This window comes from Aptenodytes forsteri, unplaced genomic scaffold (assembly GCF_000699145.1).
Source record: "Aptenodytes forsteri isolate BGI_AS27 unplaced genomic scaffold, ASM69914v1 Scaffold8, whole genome shotgun sequence".
Classification (NCBI taxonomy): Eukaryota; Metazoa; Chordata; class Aves; order Sphenisciformes; family Spheniscidae; genus Aptenodytes; species Aptenodytes forsteri.
In genome coordinates, this window is record NW_008796218.1 from 5,296,303 (window position 1) to 5,317,109 (window position 20,807).

The following is a 20,807-nucleotide window of genomic DNA, read 5'->3' on the forward strand; positions in this document are numbered from 1 at the left end:
GTTGGATATAAACTTGCTGCTTTAGGTGGTCTACTAATACTGATTCATGAAAGTGAAATAAATTGATTCCAAATTATTGGAATCAATAATTTGATTTAAAACTTTGCATACTTTACCGCTTTATAGATGTAAAGGGTCAGACAGTAACTTTGACTTCTGCAGGATAGAGAAATGAAAGTTGAAGCTGGAGAGGGATAGGGAGTAACTTCAGAGTGCATGCTTTATCTTCCAAATCAGAACCCTGAATTTCTAGATACACTGATAGCGACATCATGTTTTAATCACCTAATTTTTTTAAAATAAATACCACTTTCTGTTTCCTTAATGAAACATAGGACTTAAATTCCCTTCCTTGTGATCTTCCCTTCTAAAGTCAGATTCTGTAAATGATGTTATTTACACACTTGTATGTTCACATAAGTGAATTTCTCTTCCATCCTTCAAAGATTGTTAAAGGCCACGGAGGACCTGAGACCCAATTTAGAATTTATGAATAAATTCATTCCTCAAAAAGTCTGTTCTTATGCTCCTGGATAACACTTTCTGAGTCATGGATACAGGCAAAAGAAAAGACAAGAATAGTTTTGCAGGCTGTGGTTTTTCTTCTTTAAATCTTCAGAGAAGCAAGGTAAAGGGACAACTTGTAGTCGGAACAGCATCTTCTGGGGGCTTGTTCTGTGGTGAGATGTTCTGCTGTCTGCAAATAGGCACTTTTCTGCTGGAAAACTTAAAGTTTGTTTGTGTGCTCCATTTAGGATCCCATGCCTGTTGGTTTGTTTGAATTTTTTGAGGTGGCTTTGTTGTTGGGTTTTTTTGTTTTGATTTTTTTGTTTTGTGTGGGTGGGGTTTTGGGGAGGGCTGGAGGGGGAAGACTGCTTAGCCTGGGTGAACGTTCTAAAACAAGGGAGAAACCGTTTCTTACCCAGGAATGAGCAACTTGACTTATGCAAAACACTGTGTGAAAGGAGTGAGTTATAGCATCTCGTGTCACAGGTATCTCTGGTGGGACAGATTGCTAGGATTTTATCCTTCTCAGAGAGGAACATGGTTGTTTTAATGTTATTGCTATGTAAAGGTAGCTGGTTACACAGTGGTGCCATTGATGCGGAGCAACTGAGACTACTGTGTAGGTGTATCCTGAGAGGACGGTTTACTGATGTCTACTTAAAATGCAAAGGAGATGTGCAGAGCTGTTCAGTGTCTCTGCTCTAGGGGTCAGCAGTTTTTTAGTATGGTGCCAGATCTAAATGAATAGATCAACAGCAAGCTGTACATACGCTTTCCGTATCTGCATGATAATGAGGTTGTGGTATATGAGCATAGGTATATGGTATACACAGCTGGTAGTGTGTGTCACAACTTGTGATGTTGCTCCCAATAAGGCAGCTGCAGCTCAGTTAATGAGCTCTGCTGGGGAGCCCATGTCCATGCTGTTAAACCAAAACCTAGCATGGATGTGTCCAAATGGTGGGAGTCAGCTGGGTGCAGTCAGGACAAAGTACTGCAGCCAGCCCTCATGGGCAACTCCAAATCAAAACTGGACAAGAACAAATACAACCACATTAATAAAAATGTATCTGCGAGAGCAGAGTTAACTGTATTCTGCACTGACAGTGATGTGTCTGGAGAAGGTTAGTGGGCTAGTGCTGTAATTTCAGTTATTTCTTTTTTCTTTTGTTTTCCCTACCATGATATCTGTTAACTTGACTTTGGTAAGTTTAGAGGAACAGAGTGGTATCTTGTTGGTATATTTGAACTTGTGTGATGGGAAAGACGCTTCAGTGAGAACTATTAATTTTGACATGAATAAGGAAATGCACCCTATTTTTGGTGATATCTTCTTAATGCAAGAACACACCCCCTTTTTTTTGCTTCTTAGGAGCCAATATGTAGTTTTAAAGCATTCCTATTTCCTTAGTGGCTTACAGAACTGAATAACATACGCAGGTAGTACTCCTTCAGTTACTGTAGCATTCATCTGGGTGCATACATGCCCGATGTGCTTGATTTCTGAACAGTTAGGGTAGTACACATCTCCAGTGCCTGCTGCATTGAACACAGCAGGGCAAGAATTTGATCAGAGTTTAGATTTGTTAGGCCAATGTGCTTACAGTTAGGCACTGGAGATGTGTACTACCCTGCTGCATTGAACACAGCGGGGCAAGAATTTGATCAGAGTTTAGATTTGTTAGGCCAATGTGCTTTAGTTTTGGGTGAAGATAACTTTGCTATGACTGCATGCAAGCTAAAAATTCATCCTTTGAAATCTAAACTTGTCTTATTCAGATAGTATTGTTACCCCAGTGTTCAATATCAGGTCACCCAGTCTCTAGAAAGATGTACCAGAATGTGCTTCGCTCTGTGGTTTGGGTGATGAGTAACGGACTGGCAGTATCTGGTGGAGCTTTGTGTTTAGGCAATGGATGACACAGGTGTTTCATGGCTTACTCTGCTTTCAGGAGTTGTCTTTTTGGAGGGGGTGTGTGCTTAAAGTCATTAAAACCAGGAGAGAAATCCTGGGAACAAGGATGATCCACTAAACTTTATTCAGCTTACAAACTAAGTGCCACTTGTGCTGCGTGGAGCTCTTGCTAAAAATGGTTATAAAACTGCTAGAGAATTCTAGAAGCAGCTGGGAAAATCCTGGCACTTCCTAGAAACTACTGGCTCTGGGAGCTGGGGAGGAAATCCTGGAAATGTTTGAGAATTCCAAAAAAATTCTAAACCCTACCAGAAGTTCAGAGAAACTTAGCAGTTACTAGAGACCTTAAAAGCCGCTAGAAACTAAGAGTTTCTAGGGATTCCTGCTGGGAAATTCTAGGAGTTACCAGAAATCTCTAGAAAATGCTAGAAATTCTGTGGGAATCCAGTAAATTCAGTGACTCTGCTAGTAATTTCTACAATTTACAAGTGTTTACTAGGAATAGGAAAGCTGTTACCTGCTATCTTTTTGGATAAAGTGGCAAATGGTTTACATGGGTAAAACCTGCTCATCTTCCTTAAGCTGTCAAGCGTGCAGTTTTAGCATCTTACTCTGTGTCCTGTATGTGCTTGTCTTACACAAACTTGCTTTATTTTCTGCAGTCCTATTTTGTTACGGATTATGATCCAACGATTGAAGACTCCTACACCAAGCAATGTGTGATAGATGAAAGAGCTGCGCGTTTGGACAGTAAGTAGCCTAGCTGAAGCACGGTACTAACAGCCTGTAGCTGTTGGTGCCTGTGTTTACATCTGTATGCATAAAATGTAATGCAGGTAAACAACTGTGCAGCATGTGTTTTTATGTACGTGTGCAGCTGATAAAAGCTACCTACCGTTGTTTTATTAATGAGATACCCAGGATTTGAAGTGCCTATGCCTTATGTATGTGTGTCTCTCTTTAAAGTAAATTGGACATTTTTTCGAAGAATTATTCCTGAAGCCTTAGTACCTACAAAACTAGGAGAATTTATATAACTCCTGGCAGTTACCTGGGTGACATGGTGGAATGAAAAACACATCGCTTGGCTGTTGTGTGCTGCCTCTTCTCAGTGCAATATAAATGCTTTGCTTTAAAAGCTTCAGTTCTCCCTTGTCAGTAATTTCTTTAAGGACAAACCAGCAACCCTCCCAACCCCCATCCCCAAGTCTCTCTAAGCATTTTCCAGCTGTTTCAGCTGGTTGTGAATTAGCAAAAGTCCACCAAAACTTAGTGTTCAGTTTGTTTGGTAGGTCTTGAATTGTTCAGTCAGTCCAAGAACTTGTTGGGAATCTTGGCAAAAATCCAATAGTATCTGTGAAAAGTGATTTCTGCTTAGTTACAATGTACAGGAGAGGCTCTCAATATCCTGTTAGGAAGGATTTTTTTTTCCTCAGCCTATACTCTAAGAACATGAACTGTAGTAATCAATGTTTTGCTTATGTTCAGTTCTGGATACAGCAGGACAAGAAGAATTTGGAGCCATGCGTGAACAGTACATGAGGACAGGGGAGGGTTTTCTGCTTGTTTTCTCAGTCACTGATAGAGGAAGGTAAGCCGGATGTCAAGTTGTTAAAACAAACAAGCTGTAATTAATCTTAAATTACTGCTTATTCTTTATTGAAATAATCTCAAACAGAAACATTAAGTACGCATTCACTCTTAGATTCTGTGGTGTGATGCTCTTTCAGCACTGATGAAAACCCATTTTAAACCATTCACTTACTGAAAGCATCAGTCTCTTGCAATAGATGACTTAAAATCATACACAAAAAAAAGACAATTCTATTCAAGCACTTCATTACAGTCCAGCATACTAGTTTCCTGGAACTGACAGAAATTTAAACTAAGGGCAACTTGCTATGATGTCTGATCAATTCTTAGAAATATCCCCTTGCCGTGTGCTCATCAACATCAAGTGGCTGGCTCTGGGTTTCTGAATGGGTGTATCCAGTTCAGGGTATGTCTCTGCACTCTTTTGCAGGCAGTGCTCACTCTGCTTACTCCCATGAATTGACTGGAACCTGCATAACTGATTGACCACAGAGTTGGGATGAAACATATCTTTTTAGAAGCTCACGAAGCTTGGTCAGGTAGCTCCCGATCATTGTAAGAGTAGGAAACTGCCATGTATGTGCAGACAATCACTTAATATTTTGTCTGTGATCTTCCTCCATTGAGCTTACCAGATATGTAGTGATAAAGGAGAAGTGCTCAGGGATCTGTCCTTCCACTTGTTTTGAGTTGCAACAGAAGAGCAATAAAATGACCAAAAAAAAGTATTTGTCTATGATTCCCCCCCTCCCCTTACAGATTCAATCTAGGCTCTAATAAGTTACTTCTGATCTTATTAACAGCTCTATCTGTAATGAGCATTAAGATAAATATTCTGTGGAGCATGAGTGCGTTTCCATTGGATCTGTATCTTACACTTAAGAATGCTGCTAAATGTATAAATTCATATTGATGTACTGTCCAGAAGAGACTCTTACACTTCTGTCAGAGATGTGGGCCCGTGGATTTAAGAGATACTGAGCACTTGTGTTAACATAAATATTTTTGCTGCAGAGGACTGTAGATTTTTGTTTTTGAAGTTGTCATGTGAACTCACTGGTTTGTCTAAAAAAAAAAAAAAAAAATCTTAAGATTTTGTTTGCTCTTCTGGCTAAGGGTCTGCCTTGATTTTAAGCAGATCTTGACACATTAAACCTGCATATTGCTCTCCTCTCCGAAATCCTTCAAAGACTTCTGAAGAGCAGAGTTCTCATTTTTGTTCTGATATCCATTTGATTCAAGACTTACCTTACCTGTCAATGAAGTATCTGCTAGTGGTGTCTGTCCTGCTTGTGTGGTGGCAAGTAATTCTGAAGCAAGAAATCTAGGTGACTTAGTTGGTAACTTTCAACTCTCTTCCTCCAGTTGCTACAGACTTCTGAGCAGAGTATTAAACCAGCATATCTAAATGGAGGTCCAACTATGCTTAGTGGCATACCTTCCTTCTAATTCATCTTTCTTCTCATGGTTGCTTTATATGGTTGAGGTGGATTGGTATTGTCATGTCTGACTACGTAATTTTTTTAAATGCAACTTTCTTACTGATGATCATCTTGCTTTTAAATTTTAGTGTGTCTAAAGTATAGTCCAAGCTTCAGACTATACGCCTGGAATTAAATATAGTGCTTGGGAAGTCTCTGCTCCAAAGGATATGTGACTGTCTGCAAGCATCTGTGCTGAAGCTCCTTATGTAGTAATGTAGCTTTAACAGTGTTTACTTAAAAGCAGTGAATTTTTTTTTTCTCCAAAAATCCTTGTTTAGGCCAGAATTAGCTTGCTTAATATACTGTCCTTGGAGAAGCTTTCTGCTTTGCTCACCTTCCCTTAAGCACTGCTGGAATATTCCTTACTGCTTGAATAGCATCAGTACCTGGTATAACTTAGTTGGTAACTGGAAAGCTTTCTGATCATTTAGCCCTGCTATTTTTCTGTTCTTCAAGAAATAAAATTTTCCAGCTTTGATAGCTTCCCCCAAAATTTCTAGAAGTAGCTGTGGAGGTTGCCAGCTGAAATATTGATCACCAGGGTCTCTAGACTGTAATTTGAATATTCTAGCCAGAGTTGAACTCCAAAGTCAGTATTTGTAGAATGGACTATGGTTGCTTGATTCTCTGCAACACATTGGCATCCGGGTCCCTCTAGATCGAGACACAGTAAGCATTTTGCTTACCCTGCAGCCCCACCTAAGTCTAGTGCATAGCACACTGCTAACTTGAGGATTTTTTTAGTTTGAGTGTTGAATGATTCTCTAACTGGTTATGCTGTGACAGTGGACTCTTTGGTGGTGTGCCTGCAGCTGTCTGCTTGTGTGGCATGGCAGGGCAAGTCCAAGTAGGTGACTCATCATTTCTGAACTTCTGCAGAACCTGAGAATCTGTGAATTAGTACACTGATGCTCTACTTTATTCTTTTACAGTTTTGAAGAAATCTATAAGTTTCAGCGACAAATTCTTAGAGTGAAAGATCGCGATGAGTTTCCTATGATTCTAGTCGGTAACAAAGCAGATCTGGACCACCAAAGACAGGTAATTCATTTGCTATTAGCTACTGCTCACTTTCTTCTAGAAACTTTACAGTTTTCCTACCAAAAATAGAGTGGGAACAAGAAACGAATGAAAAAAAAATCATATCGTACTAATTCCAATGCAAGAAACACAACTACGCTCAGTTTCTGTACTTGAAGAATCTTAGAAGCATGATGGCATTCCACATACAGCACATCTGACTCAGTGGGGTTATGTTGAGACCAAATCTATTCACATACAGAATTGAGAGCTTTCTGTCATGACTTGATTACTCAGGCATGAACGTGTCTAATTCCTCTGTTTTGTTACTCACCATAACGCACTGTGCCAAGCAGAGTGCATTCCAGCACTAGCTCTAATGATCCTGAGACTTCAGTGCTGTTGCTTTTACCGTTCACTGCTGTTATGTATAAATGAGCAGCCATTCGCTGTTTTCTATTTGGCCACTCATCTTCTGCATAACTGACTCAAGGCTTTAAAAGTTGGAAGTACAGCAAACAATTAGTGTCGTATTTATGTACCTTAAAATTAAAGTTTTGAAACTAGTAGATTTTAACCTCACCTCTAGTTGTAAGGGAGCTTAAAAGATTTAGTTTAGAATGATTTAAGAAGGAGCTTTAAATTTGTTTTCCCTATTTACTCTTGATTTTCATGAATCAAACTGATTTGAGCTGAAATAAGAATAATATTACTACATCAGCAGGAAAGGAACAAGCGTCAAACTTGTATTCTTCTTCAGCAACTTATTTCAGAAGTTTAGTATTTTCTCCTGAGACAGTAAGATGGCTCTTAAAGCTTGGTAGCAAACACATGGTTGATTTTTGTCTGAGAGTAAACTAAATATTACTAAAACTGCTGTAATTATTTTAAGAGTTTCACAAGGAAGACACAGCTTTAAACAATAAGATATTCTCAGATTTGTGTACCAGGACATGACTTAGTTTCTGTCCACAAGTGCTTACATAGGTTTTGTTCTTTGCTAAATAAAATCTTTTCTTTGTCAAAAAACAGTGGCTGGAACAAGAAAAAATTAGGCTCAAAACAAATTACATGAAAGAGTTTAGTGGATTAGTATGTTGTTGTCGAATGAATTTCTTGAATACTACATAAAACCTTCAGTACAAAAAAGTTCCTGTTGAGTATGCCCCCTTGATTGTCACAGCCTCTTTACCCCAGAATCTGAGTAGAAAGGTCATGACAAAATTAAAACCTATGCTGAAAGATAATGTCTTAAAAGAAGCTTTCACAGAAGTAGCTCACAAACTCATCAGAAGTAACTTCATGTACTCATGCATGCACAGAATTATCAGCCTGTCCCTGAGACAGAAGTGAAACTCTCACTCTTCAGTTACCATCATGTCCCCATCAAAATTCCCAAATTTAACCTTGCAGGTCCTGGAACATAATGTACTTTATCTCATGCACAAATGTTGGCATGGAAACCATGTAGGTGAAACTGAACTGTTCTACAAACTGTAGTTGCTGAAGGACAAACATCCAGATGCTTTGGGAGGGAAATAACATCATCGCTGTCAGCTGCAGTTCTCAGAGGATACCTGCAAATGTAGTTGATAACTATTTCTAGAAATGGATCTACAGGATTATGAACTTTGTTCTCTCTCCTCCACCCTCCTAGTGTTATTACACAGCATCTGTTTCTCCCTTAAAGGAAGAGGTGCCTGTCACCTGTTCTCCTGCTAATCCCTCTGTACCTGATTCCTAGCTGCTTTTTCAGATGGTGATGGGCTCAAAGCAGCTGTGTTCAAATGGCTTAACTTCGTAGCTTTGCTGCTTACATCTGAACACAAATAAAAGCATATGTCCCCAAAAGCTTCTTTTGCTTTTTATGGCTACATTAATTGCCCTAATTGATTAGATGCTGACAAGCATAACTTTTGGTGCTATCACTCACACAATTTACATGCAAATTGGTAGATTTGTGACTTCCATCATAAGTTGGGGTTTAGACAGCCTTTGTTAATGTAGCTGAAATGGCACTTCTGGGTTTGCTGAAACATCTAGTTATGTCGTCTTAACTCTTCCCTGCCCCTTCCCCATCACATGGTATGTTTCAATTGGCCTTAAGTCAATCTGAAGGAATGGTTTGGGGATGCTGAGCTGACATAATCAGTCCCCAGAAGGGAGAGGCTCCCCTCCCTCTTGACGTTCCTGCTCTTTCCTTTGCTGGCCCTAGCTCTCACTTGAAGCACTCTGAGTTGAATCATCTCTCTAGATGGGGAGAAAAACAGATGAGCTGGAATGGCTTTCTGGGACCTGTGTGAGTTAAATCAGCTTGCAGAAAGATTGAGTGCCAGCACTCAAAGCATGAGAAGCAGTGGGACTGTGGCTTGGAGCAGAGCAGGGAGGAGTTGGGGTGGGGGGGAAGAAAGTGAGACCTTGCCTTTTGGCAGCAGCAAGCAGTTAGATGTTATCAGCTGGGTGTTGAACGCAGCCAGTCTCTCTGCTTCATCCGTGGGGTTGTTTCTGCTTCATCATGTGAACTCGCAATGCAGGCATCCAGTTAGTGAGTTGGACCAGCTTGCTGATCTGGCTGAAAACTAGTCCTGCCACCATGTCTCCCCAAGTATGGAAAAACTTCAGCCTGACAAGCAATCCTGCTCTGGCTACAGGTTTGCTGCACAGGCAGCCACGATAGGAGGTCTGGGGCAAAAGTGAGAATACTCCCTCACCTCGGTTAGGAGTGCTGGGGTGAGTGGGAAGTGTGGGGTGTCCCCAGGCTGTAACTTGCAGGCAAAAACATGAGAAGTGCTAGTCCTCTGCATTTTTACATTTTCAGTCTGCTGGTGTGTTAAACCTCATTTGAGTTACTCTGTAAACCTGGTCAGCCAGGCTAGAGTGTTGCACTGTGGTCCGCTTTCTTATCTGGCAGTTCTAGAAGAAGTCGTCTTGCTCTCAAACTTATTTAATCACAAATGTATATTTTTCAGCTTCAGAATTTAAGTAGCGTTTATAGAAATTCAGGAAGCTGGGTATGAGTTTTTAGAGCAAAACTGCTCGTACTAGGCATCTGCCTTCTTTTCCTGAAAGACAGGGGGCAACCCAGTGAGAACACATGCTGCCTCTGAGAGTGTAAAACTAAGTTGAAGACAAGTAATTTAGTGTGTGCTTTGATCAGCAAATGATACTCAATAGAATTAACACACAAATCTTCCTGGAGCCCAAAAGAGTTAAACGTGTACGAAAGTTTTGGATGTCTCAAGGGTCTGACCACACCTTTATGCAAGTAACTGTATTTTGTAGTTGAACACAGTACTATCATTATGATACCATAAATTTGGAAGCAAATGATGCGTAACTAATAATCCTTCTGTGGTGGCAACTGTTTCTCAGGAAATACATGAACTAGGTTGTACAGCAGAAGTGCACAGATGATAGTATGATCTTGATGAAGTGTTAGGAGCATACCAAAGGTGTAGTCTAAAATAGTGATGGCTGTAATACACTATGGATCAACTCCCAGATGTTTTTGGAAGAAGAGAGGTGAAAGAGGAAGTTTGGAGTAGCAATTTGCTACGGTAATAACTATATAGATAAATAGTTAAGCAGACTTCTTGTAATTTTGTGGCCTTTGTGGTATGGGAGGCAAAGTCCTCTATCTACACATTAGGTTGACAAAGAAAAATGAGTTATTAGAGTATGAGCAAGCATTAATCTTTAGAATGTCCTTGTATGATAAGGAATAAAGTTACCAGTGTTTCCAGATTTCCCCAATCAGTCACAGGTTGGTGGCTGTGAAACCAAAATTGAAGCACCATCTCTCATTGCTCTTTCCTTTAAGTAAATGCTGTGTAGCAGTCTTTCTCTTAAATGGGTTAATTCCGTACAACTCAGACAACACTGAATGTTTCTACGGTAAGACAATTCAGTAGAGCACCAGATGTTTTAGTAATAACAACTGCTGACAGAGGAGTAGACTTGTCATTGCAGGCTATGTATGACTTTTTGTAGATAACTGCTAGCTTAAACTGGGTCAAGTCTGATCATTCCCCAGATGGCAGGGTTTCAAGGAAAATCCAAGTTGCAACAGCAAAGTGTTTGGATTTCATTAAATGCTAGTTTTTGCTTTTGCATCATGACTGAACTAATACAATGACCTAGTGCTAAGATATCTGTGTTGCTAGATACCTTTAAAGCAAGGTTTTAAAGAGACGTCTGTGTGACTTCAGTTTATGCACAGACAGATAATGAACAAAGCTAATGATCCCAGGCAAGCAGCCTCGTGCTTTGACCATGATCAGCATCAGCCTAGATGCTAGCAAACAAGCAGTTAACATTGGTTTTGCAGATTTGCTGCTTCACAAATGGCTTGACCCGAGATGGCTTACTCCAGGGGGTAGACGGGTACAGGGACCTGGGTGGTGGCCTACCCGAATTCATTAACATTTCATTTGGCCTTTCTCTTAACTATTGTGAACTTGTATGAAAGTGTGACAGTAACTTCTTGAGGTGGTAGATTTTATGGCCATATACAGTGGTGTTCTCACAGATGGATCATACCTTCAGGTCTTCCCATGGCTTGCCTGATTTTGGGCTTTATAAATAACTAGCAATCAGGCATCTGATGCAGTATTTGAATACAGCAAGTCAGTCTGTTTGAATATGTGTCAGTGCTTCATAACCACAGTTTGTGTGTACCAAAGTGACCTTTTATATGAGAATGTGGACAAAATAGAATTAGTGGACAGTGAACTACCCCTACAGGAAAGCATTATGGCAGGCCACTAAGCATGAACTAGCAGCACTTGCAGGTGGGCTGGTGAGGCAGAAAATCGGGATGAAGATCCACTCTTTAGGAGTGATGAAGCTCTCTGCAGGAATGGGCAATGTTTCTGTGCAGGGAGCACTGTAGGGTGACCACAAGGAGGTAAAATGGATTCCTCTCAAACTTGAGGAAGCACTTAACTATAACCTGCTGATGCAAGTGTAACATGACCTTTAGTCTGCATAAGTATCCAGGCAAAATACAGATGCAGTGTTAGGTTAGGCAGCCTTGTAGAGTTGCTTTAGGTGGAGGAAAGAATAGAAACTTCAGAAACAAGTATCTATCTAACAGTTCTCAGATACCATAGTGAAGAGGGAGGACCATGTGAGTTCACAGGATTCTTGTGCAGATACTCAAATGGAAACTTTAAGAATGTTACTTAGGGAGTTGGGGAATAAGCTTTTCCAGGTTTGACTTGCTCACTTACGTATTCTATAATGGTGTTTAATTTGAGAAACTTTTACCAAATGTCTGAACAGTGTGAATGAATGATATCCGAAAACAAACAGTAAAATATCCTAAAACAAAGGATGAGCATTGTGATTCCCATTTGTATTCAGCCTTAAGCTTACCAAAACTGAGAAATTTTCACTGCAGAACCAACACACACACATGTACACACACAGTTACTACCAGAAAACCTGTGGTTCTTTATACTTCTGTCAAAATAAAACAGTATTCTTTGAAGAAAAAGGATTTAGTTTTTATTTTGCTGGTGATGTTCAATAAGCTTTCTCATCACACTTACTGAAAAGTCTGTCATGACACAGGGTTGTCGTACTTGAGAAGGGAGGATAAAAAGATGTAAATTAATTTTTGTTTTCAAGTATTTCTGTGGTGCTGACTACATTTCCCTCAGCTATGAAAAGGGAGCTGGTATGTTCTGGCCTCTAATTTACAGCTTGAGCACTGCAAATGCTTCTGTAGCATGCCCAAAACCAAGTATTTTTTTTAAACTGACTTTTTGTTTGAGGTCACTAAAACTCACCACAAGCTACTTGAAAATATACTTGTAAGATTGACGAAAAGATTATTACGGAATTAAGCAATTACAGGTCTTCTAACAAATGTAATAAGGGCTTTAATGTTGCATCTATAGTATTTTTAAATGCAGAAAACTGGGGAAGTGTAGCTTAACTTTATTACAGTGTTAGTTTGACTTGTACCTCTAATTGACTTGTACCTGCTTTAGATACAATAATGAAGAAAGTAGTAACTATGTACATGGTTAAAGACTGGGTTTGGTTTCTCCTCAGGACTATACATTCCTTCCTAGTTATTTATTTTTATTAGATTTTAGCCTCTCACTTTCTGGGCCTACAGTAGACTGTGCAGGGATGAAGAAAAGTAAAGGGGGTTAACTTTGCAAAAACTTTGCCTCACTCACCAGACAAAAGTAAGTTAAGAGATGTATAAAAGGTTCTGGAAGCCCTGATGCAAACGTCCGGGGATTCTGCAGTGTCATCGACATGCCAGAAGACAGCTGTGAATATTTCTCAAAACGTAGCCTTCATAAGCTTTGGAATAAGGATATTTCAACATCAGGGGGTGAAAGGTAGAAGTGGGTTTGTTCCAGCTGGTGGAGCAAAAATCTTGAATATCATTCAGTTTTCAGACAGCAAGGGAGGACTGAAGGGTGGCAGTCGTTCTCACTTTGTGCTCTGCTGTTAAAAATGCAGTTCCAGTAGTTGATCTTGGGGTTGGGTTGGTTTTTTTGTTTGGTTTTTTGGTTTTTGTTTTTTTTTTGCTTCAGCAGATGGCAATAATGCTGAAATAAATGTAGAGTTTCCATGAGTGTTTGAGATCGGTGGATGCATCCTGAGTTACTCCAGCTAATGGCACAAGGTGCTTGGGGCTCCTTGTAGAGCTTCATGAGGGTTTAGTGTGAACAGCCCTCAATTCAGCAGTAAATGTATGAATATAATACCAGTGGGGGTGCTAAGGACAGAGGAATCAAACGTGTTGAGATGCTGTGCGTAAAGGCTCTCAAACTGTGTGTGTAGCTGTTATGAAAGTATTTTGCAAGCTAAAAAGTACTCCTATATCTTGCACTGTGGTGAACGCTCCCAGTGATGCTTTTCTGTTTCCATCTATTTCTATTTCTGTGTAGCTTCTTAACCTAAGTGAATATCCGAGTGCCTTTTCAAAACTAAATTAGAAAGAAACCCTCTTTTTCTTGTTCTCACCATATCAGTCCTCTATGTGCTGGCTTAACACTTTTTGTGAAAGCAGTGTAATCTTTGACATTTCTTCCACTAGCCATTGTCTTGGCAAGATCTGTTGTACTTCCTTTTATCACTGAAAGCTGCCCTTTCCTCCCTGGCCCTGTGGGTGACCTTCCCGTTGAAGCCTCGCATGCCTTGCACTGCTCAGGGTGGCCTTCTGTTGTCTGACCTTGCTGCTTTCTACTTCATCCAAAAATATGCAGTGATCTTCCTTTTGGTTTTTGCCCTGTGACCAATTTATTCCTCCTTCCTATAATGGTCCACTAGCTTCCTGCCTTCTGCTTCATCACTTCAAATTTTATACCAGCTCTTTATGATGCTCATTATTTCCTCTTCATCTCCCTTTCCTCTGTTGTCCCAAGGAGTCATGAGGTAGACAGGGTTTCTTTCATCTCTCTGGATAGCCTGAAGGCTTCATGGATTTTTAGATGTCTTGTAATTTAAGCTATGTTTAAAACTGGCTGTATTAATATTTTGCTGTGTCATAAAATTTTTTTAAAATGACTTTTTATAAAGACTCAGAAGCTAAACATCAGTTTTTGTTTTAAAAGTAGTAATCTGATTTTTTTTCTCTAGATGTAGCTGGGATAGGGAGAGGGTGTATTTAGCAATAGTATTCAGAGTTCTGTTAATAATCCAGCATATTTTGACTAAAAGTCTTGCTCTGAGGAGGAGAGAGGGACTCTTGTCTGCCTATGAAGGAAAATTTGGTCTTGTTAGGCAGAAATGAAGATGAGGCAGCTGCAGTGAGGGAAATTCTTTATAGGATCAATCTTTGTCTATTGCAGAAACTTCTTTAAAAAAGTCTTCAGTTGCATTTGAAAAGATGTATTACGTGGATTTGTTTCCCAGTTGTATTATGTGGACAGTGTGGAAACCATTCTGTGGCCAAATAAGCATTATTGCTTGAGGGAAATAGATCCCTAACATGTATTTGCAGTGTCTACCGATATGAACGTGCCTGTGGAAGCCTTGAACTTAATGATTGATGTCTGTTACAGGTGACACAAGAGGAGGGTCAGCAGCTAGCACGGCAACTTAAAGTAACATACATGGAAGCCTCAGCAAAAATCAGACTGAATGTAGACCAAGCTTTTCATGAACTTGTCAGAGTTATAAGGTATGATAACTTGAGACCATGTAATTAATGTCCCTACATTAATGGATAGGTACAGCAAATGTATTGAAATGTAGTGGGATCTCACTGAGAAAATCCTGCCTGCTGTTACCTGTAAACTTTGACCAATGCTCTCCATTATAAAGTATTACCATGTATTAGGAAAAAATGTTTACGTGAATATAATATGTATTTGAAAGAGAATTTCTTCACCTTAATCTCTGATTTTATTGATCGCCCAGTAAGTAAGCCTGATAAACTAAATCTGAGATTGGCCTTCTGTGAAAAATGGTGTTTCTTAAAAAAAAAAAGGCAAACCCAAAAAAACCTATCACTCATCTAATCAGTTTGAGTGTCAAAAGTAAGTCCATCCTTTAGCTATAAAGTGTAAAAACAGTAACTTTAAATACAGTATTTATTTTTATTTAACTGAAAATGGTTCTATGAATTTAACTTGAAATATCTATTTCCAGGAAATTTCAAGAACAAGAGTGCCCTCCTTCACCAGAGCCAACACGGAAAGAGAAAGACAAGAAAGGCTGCCATTGTGTTATTTTCTGAGAATCCCAAGAACCAAGCTATCAACTGCCAGATTATTTTTTTCTTTCCATCATTTTACATTACTTCTGGTATTGGTCTAGCCTTATATGTGCATGTCCTAAAAGTGGTCACCAGAATAGCCTTAGTCCAAGAAGCTGGCAGAATAGTTCTTGAAGAAGACTCAGTCATCCTGGGGCAGACTTCAAAACAAAACACTAAGGCTGCTTCTCTAATACCACAGTTCCTTTCTTCTCTCCCTTAAGAGCTTGCACCTTGTGGAGTTTTATTCGCAAAGGAGATGAAACAAAATGGTGTAGGACAAGGTGTTGAAGTCATGCATAAGTTGTCTCTTGTGAATTAATTTATTTTTACTTCTGACATTTCATTAGCTATTACAAAGACCTATATTGAAGTATAGAGAATACTTTTAAAAAAAAGGGGTGGATTGGCTTTTTTTTTGCCCTCAGTTAAATTAGACTTGAGTATTCAGCTAGCCTTAAGAAATCTACACTGAATTTCATTGTCAGCATTTCATTGTCTCATTTATGCTGCAGTTTTATTTCAGTGGCCAAAACAGTCTACTGTATTTATTTTATGAATCCAGAACAGCTACAGGATGATTACTACTACTATTAGGATATGGCCAAATACCTGAGCTCATTCTGGATTGAGGCATTTCAGCTTATTAAGAAATTTCACGTCACTTGTTTGGAAACAAATTGTGTCTTCCTTTGTATTTCTGGGTAAGGGATTAAGGAAAACTAAAATTGTAGCTGTTTTTGTTTCATGTGATATAAAAATGAATTTGATCTTTCCATTGTCAGAGATGATTAAATGTTTTTGCTATATACTTTTATACATTATTTTCTTATCAAACTAGTTAACAAGTATTTTTATATGTTTGTAAGCAAATATGCTTTCACAGCATAACTTGTGTATATGTAAAGATGAGTATTTAATTCTCACAGTTCACTTTTAACTGACAAAATGTGGGATTTGCCAAGCTGTGGTAAACTTCTTACTCTTCCGGTTGTACCCAAGAATGGCCAATTATGTGCCTGCCCAACACACCCATAGAGTAAAATCTAGTGTTGTGTTTTAATGAATTTCAGTATCCCTTACTAAAGACTGACCATTATGTGAATTATTAAACTGTAAGACTTTTAACTGATTGTTTAGTTAAACTGTGGATGGTTGTTTAATTTTGAGTTCTGTGGATTGTGTTTAAACAATTCAAGAGTATGTTCCCTGATATTGAAATACTGAGTGGTATTGCACAGTTGTCACCTTACTGAATGTGTCCAACAGTTCTTTGAAACTTGATTATTAAGCAAACCCTTGTATAACTTCAGGTGCTAGAATTAAAGATGATCTAACCATTTATCAGGGGTAAGCACACTGCCTCTTTCTGACTCTCTTCCAAAACCTGAATTTTTTGGGGGTGGGGAGAAGGGGGTGATAGGTTGTGCAGACGTGCATATCTATCTTCAAGCTTGGAAGTAAAGAAAAGCCATTTCAATTTAAATAATGATAGATGATGAAAGCTGTTGTTTGTTTTGACTTGCAGTATGTAGTCAGTGGTCCCATAAACAATTCTTGTGTTTTCAGGCTATGCTCACTGTCAGGTGCTCTGCTATAAATCTGTAAATGTCTGCTGAGAAAACAGTGCTTAAACAAGTTCCGGTTACCTTTACAGCAGCAAAGCATTAAACCTAGAAGTAACGCTAGTGCCATGCATAGCAGGGGAATTTAAGTTTTTTTATGTAGTTTAGATTAGGTTGTGTAACACTGTTTTGAGAGAGTGGGTAGCTTCCCCCCCGCCACTCCCCTTTACAGTTATTGGGTGATGAAAGGCTGCTTATGAATAATGTGTAAAAGATTCAAACAAGAAGTTACAGCAGAAGTACACTTGAGAGATGAATTACATTTTTCAAGTCAAATGTAAGGAATTACAGCCTGTAGCAAACACCACGTGCTTTCTTAAATATGTAAAGCTCTCTGGAGTTAAGTCACTAACTGTGCGGCATTAGAATGAGTTAAGACAACAAATGACAGCATGTGTGTTGAGACTAAATCTGTGAGGTGCAAATATCTTTAAGTTTCATCAGTTTTTTCCTTTTTTTTAATCTTTCACTCATGATAGATTGGTTTTAAAATAGCAGTCTTATAGGTAGGTCTTTTAATATGTTACTCTAATTCTTAGAGAAGGTGGAGAGCACCATGCCCTTGCTTTTTCTCAAATGGAAAGCAGAATAGCTTTGAGGTGGTTGATGCTAAGCAACCTACTCCCATCTGTTAAGCCACATTGTAAACATGGTAAACTATATAAACAAGTTAAACAGAAGTGGGACCACCAGCTGCTGCTATGGAAGTCTGCTCTAAGTTTATTAATTAAGACAGTGTATTCCTGTGCATATGTTTTTAAGGCTTCTGCTGGAGAGAATGTGCAGCTGGAGAGAATGTGCAGGGAAACCTTCCTGTCTCTTTTTGAGACTGGTTCATATATGGCACTTTAAAGAGCTGTTAAATGCAGGCATTTTGATCCTACTCTTCAGACTTGAAGTAAGTATTTAGAAAAGTAATATTTTTTTGGCTAGTAATGGTGATCTAGGTGGCTGTGAGTTCGAAACAGCTTAAGGTATTCCAATGATTTGCTTTTCTAATTGTTGTACCTGAAGGTAATGGTGAAAAACGGTGCTTCTGTCCCTAGTGTGGAGCTTGCAAAGTGCAATAGTGACCTTGTCAATCTTCTCAAAAGTAGTAGTCCCGATCTATATGCCTTGGATTATTTGTGAATTTACAACATTGCCACCTTGCTGTAGGATAGCAGTTTAGCCGGCAACCTGAGACAGAGTTTCTTATGACTCTACCTGGCAGAAGAAATGCTTTAAAGATTTGTCACTTATGTTTGTAGTTACTTCAGGTCAAGGCCACATCCATAAATCATTTAAATTCACAGTTAAGGAATTTGGGATGCTTAAAATATGACCTGCCCCTCCTAGAGCACAGAGCAGGGTCTGGATCTTTGTTTCAAAGCACAAAATAATTCGCCTTTCTGGAATCTCGCACTACTGAGCCTACTACTCCACTGGATGAGCAGGATTGACCTCTGCTCATAGGCAAAAGCCTTTCTATGCAATTGATGAAGTTTTATGGGTGGTCCAGAATCGGGGAAGAACTACTTCCATGTAAGTACACTGTAGTTCCTTATGCCTGCTCTGGTTAATGCATTTGCTTTCTCTGACCTAGCAACTCTTCTGCATCAGTACTCACGTGCTAACTAACGTATACAGGTGAAGAGGAGAATTTCCAGAAGTAGAGCATAACCTCCTCTAAAATCGTATCTTTTTTGTGACGTGGCCTGTTCAGGGGAAGTAGAGCCACTGATATGGATGATAACTATAAATTTACCTTGATTGTGCAGAAAAGAGAAAAATAGAAGGTAGGACTATTTGCTTGGTCTGTTGCATTGGGCATCGGCCTGAACTGTGTGTCTGCAACCGGTCAGCCTTTCTGCTGCAGGTTAAAACTAACCTAGTGTAAAACTGCAGAGCTGTGTAGGAATATGAAGTGGATGATTTTCCTGTCAAAGTTGTTTTCCTTTCGTCTTTCTAATAATATGTTTGCAGTGTCTTGCAGCGTGCAGGACGCACTGCACCCTGGCAGTGCCCTCCCTCTCCCTGCAGAAGAAGGAATGCTCCTCTGCCACCTCCTCATTATGCTGACTGGTATGAGGCAACCAGATAAATGCCCTGAGCGAGCCTGGCTAGCCCAGTGTAGGAGCATGTAGTGAGATGAGCTGTTGTGAAAGGGTTAATAAAGCAAAATATATTTGGAAGGAGTTAACACCCACTAAAGCCAAGGAAAACTGATGTATGCATGGCCTTGTGGTTAGTCATCATTGATAAAGTTCAAGTCTGGATTCAAACAAAAATATTAGCATAACACTCTTCTGACATCAGTTTATGTGACAGCATTTCACCCGTGGCGTAGCTGTAGCCATCATTGACGGGCCATGCCATGTAATCTTGTTACAAAGCTTTAATGACCTTCTTCCAAGCAGAATATTCTGGAAGTCAGTCACCACAAGCCAAGTGCTGCCAAAAGTTATCTGCACTTAGTATTTAGAAGTTTGTTGCCTGGAAAAGCTCAGGAGTCTGCTAAACAGGGAATGCGTTTGTTCACTTGATTTAGGCATAGATTTTGGAAGTTGATGACTCTCATGTTCCAAAACCATGATAAAAGAAACACTCAAACTGAACTTAGAAAAACACTCACGCTAGAAGTGCGGGGGCATGGTGGTGTTCCTGTGTTACTCAGCTGACCCGCTGCGGGGCGGCAGTCTTTGCCAAAACCCAAAGGCTTAAAATTGTTAAGATGGGCTCTTGGTCAGAGCATCCCGAATGGTAAATGCAGTGCTTACCACGTGTAAATACGGCTTCTCTGCCATACTTACCTGGTTCTATTGGAAAGCTGAGCTAAAATTGCAGGCTTGAAGCAGGCTCTGGGTTTTAAGTGGGGGTAAATAGAAGTATGTTCAAGGTCTTAATCCTTGTGTTGTGTGGTATGTGTTGTAAGTCCAGGAAAGCTGTGAATGGTCTCGATACTCAGATATTCTCATAGAGCTCTGACCACAGGAACACTTGGTTGAAAGGAATCAATTTTTGTTTCTAAAACTTTGTGGCTGTCTAGGCCACTTTCTTGATCTTTCTAGGCTTTTGTTCAGGCTGTATGAGGAACAGTAGAAATGGGAAGAATCACCAAGGAGTGATAAAGAAAGGAAGAAGGAGGAAAACAGCCTCGGTACTTTGTTGTGATTATTTATTTATAAGGCAGTGGACTTGCATAGGGAATCCCCCTCTAAGCAAGGGATGAAAGGTGGGATTAAAAAAAAGCAGTGATAAGAGCCACGTGGAGTGAAGTGAAGGCTGAAGGCATAAGGAGGGGAAAACGGCTAAGGAAAACTGCTAACTATGGCCACGGAAAGTTCAACCAAAGCTGTAGCAGCCCCTCAGTGCTCACCCACTGTGCTCTCCTGCAGCTGCCTCTAAAGGGTGGAGTGTCCAAAAGGCTTCCCTAGGGCTCTGTGGGGCTAGAGGGGTGCTGCCACCAGATTGCTCTGGCCCTAGAGTGGGTCTGCAATACATGTGAAATGCACAGGGAATTATTTTGTTGACAGCCACAAGATGTCACTACCGGTAGGCATAATGTGAATTTAAAGGGCTTTTAAGTGCTGCTTTTACCAAGACCCTTGTACAGAGTTAAAGTTCTTATTTTTACAAGCAGGGTAGGAGTGAACTACAAGAACCATAACAAAGCTGTTGATCTGGATGTGGATATATCTTGATATGGAGCTGAGTAACGCAGCCCGATCTGCCCCCCGTATACCAGCCAGCGCCACTAAGAAAAGGCGGCGGGTGATAGTAGTAGGCAACTCTCTTCTGAGAGGTACAGAGGCACCCATTTGCTGACCGGACGCACTCTCTAGAGGGGTGTGCTGCTTACCGGGGGCTCGCATCAGGGATGTCACCGAGAGGCTACCAAGCCTCGTACAGTCCACTGACTATTATCCACTGCTGCTGTTTCACGTGGGCACCAGTGA

At 39.9% G+C, this 20,807-nt stretch overlaps 1 protein-coding gene across 1 annotated transcript; it reads left to right on the top strand.

Moving 5' to 3' along the window:
* Positions 1 to 1,516: 1,516 nt before the first annotated feature.
* On the top strand, positions 1,517 to 16,585 carry RRAS2 (related RAS viral (r-ras) oncogene homolog 2). The gene is made up of 6 exons (XM_009288793.2): positions 1,517 to 1,631; positions 3,005 to 3,172; positions 3,911 to 4,013; positions 6,432 to 6,540; positions 14,550 to 14,668; positions 15,139 to 16,585. Exons 1-6 carry the CDS (start codon positions 1,517 to 1,519, stop codon positions 15,224 to 15,226), a joined length of 702 nt encoding a protein of 233 aa, XP_009287068.2. The 3' UTR covers positions 15,227 to 16,585.
* The last annotated feature ends 4,222 nt before the right edge of the window (positions 16,586 to 20,807 follow it).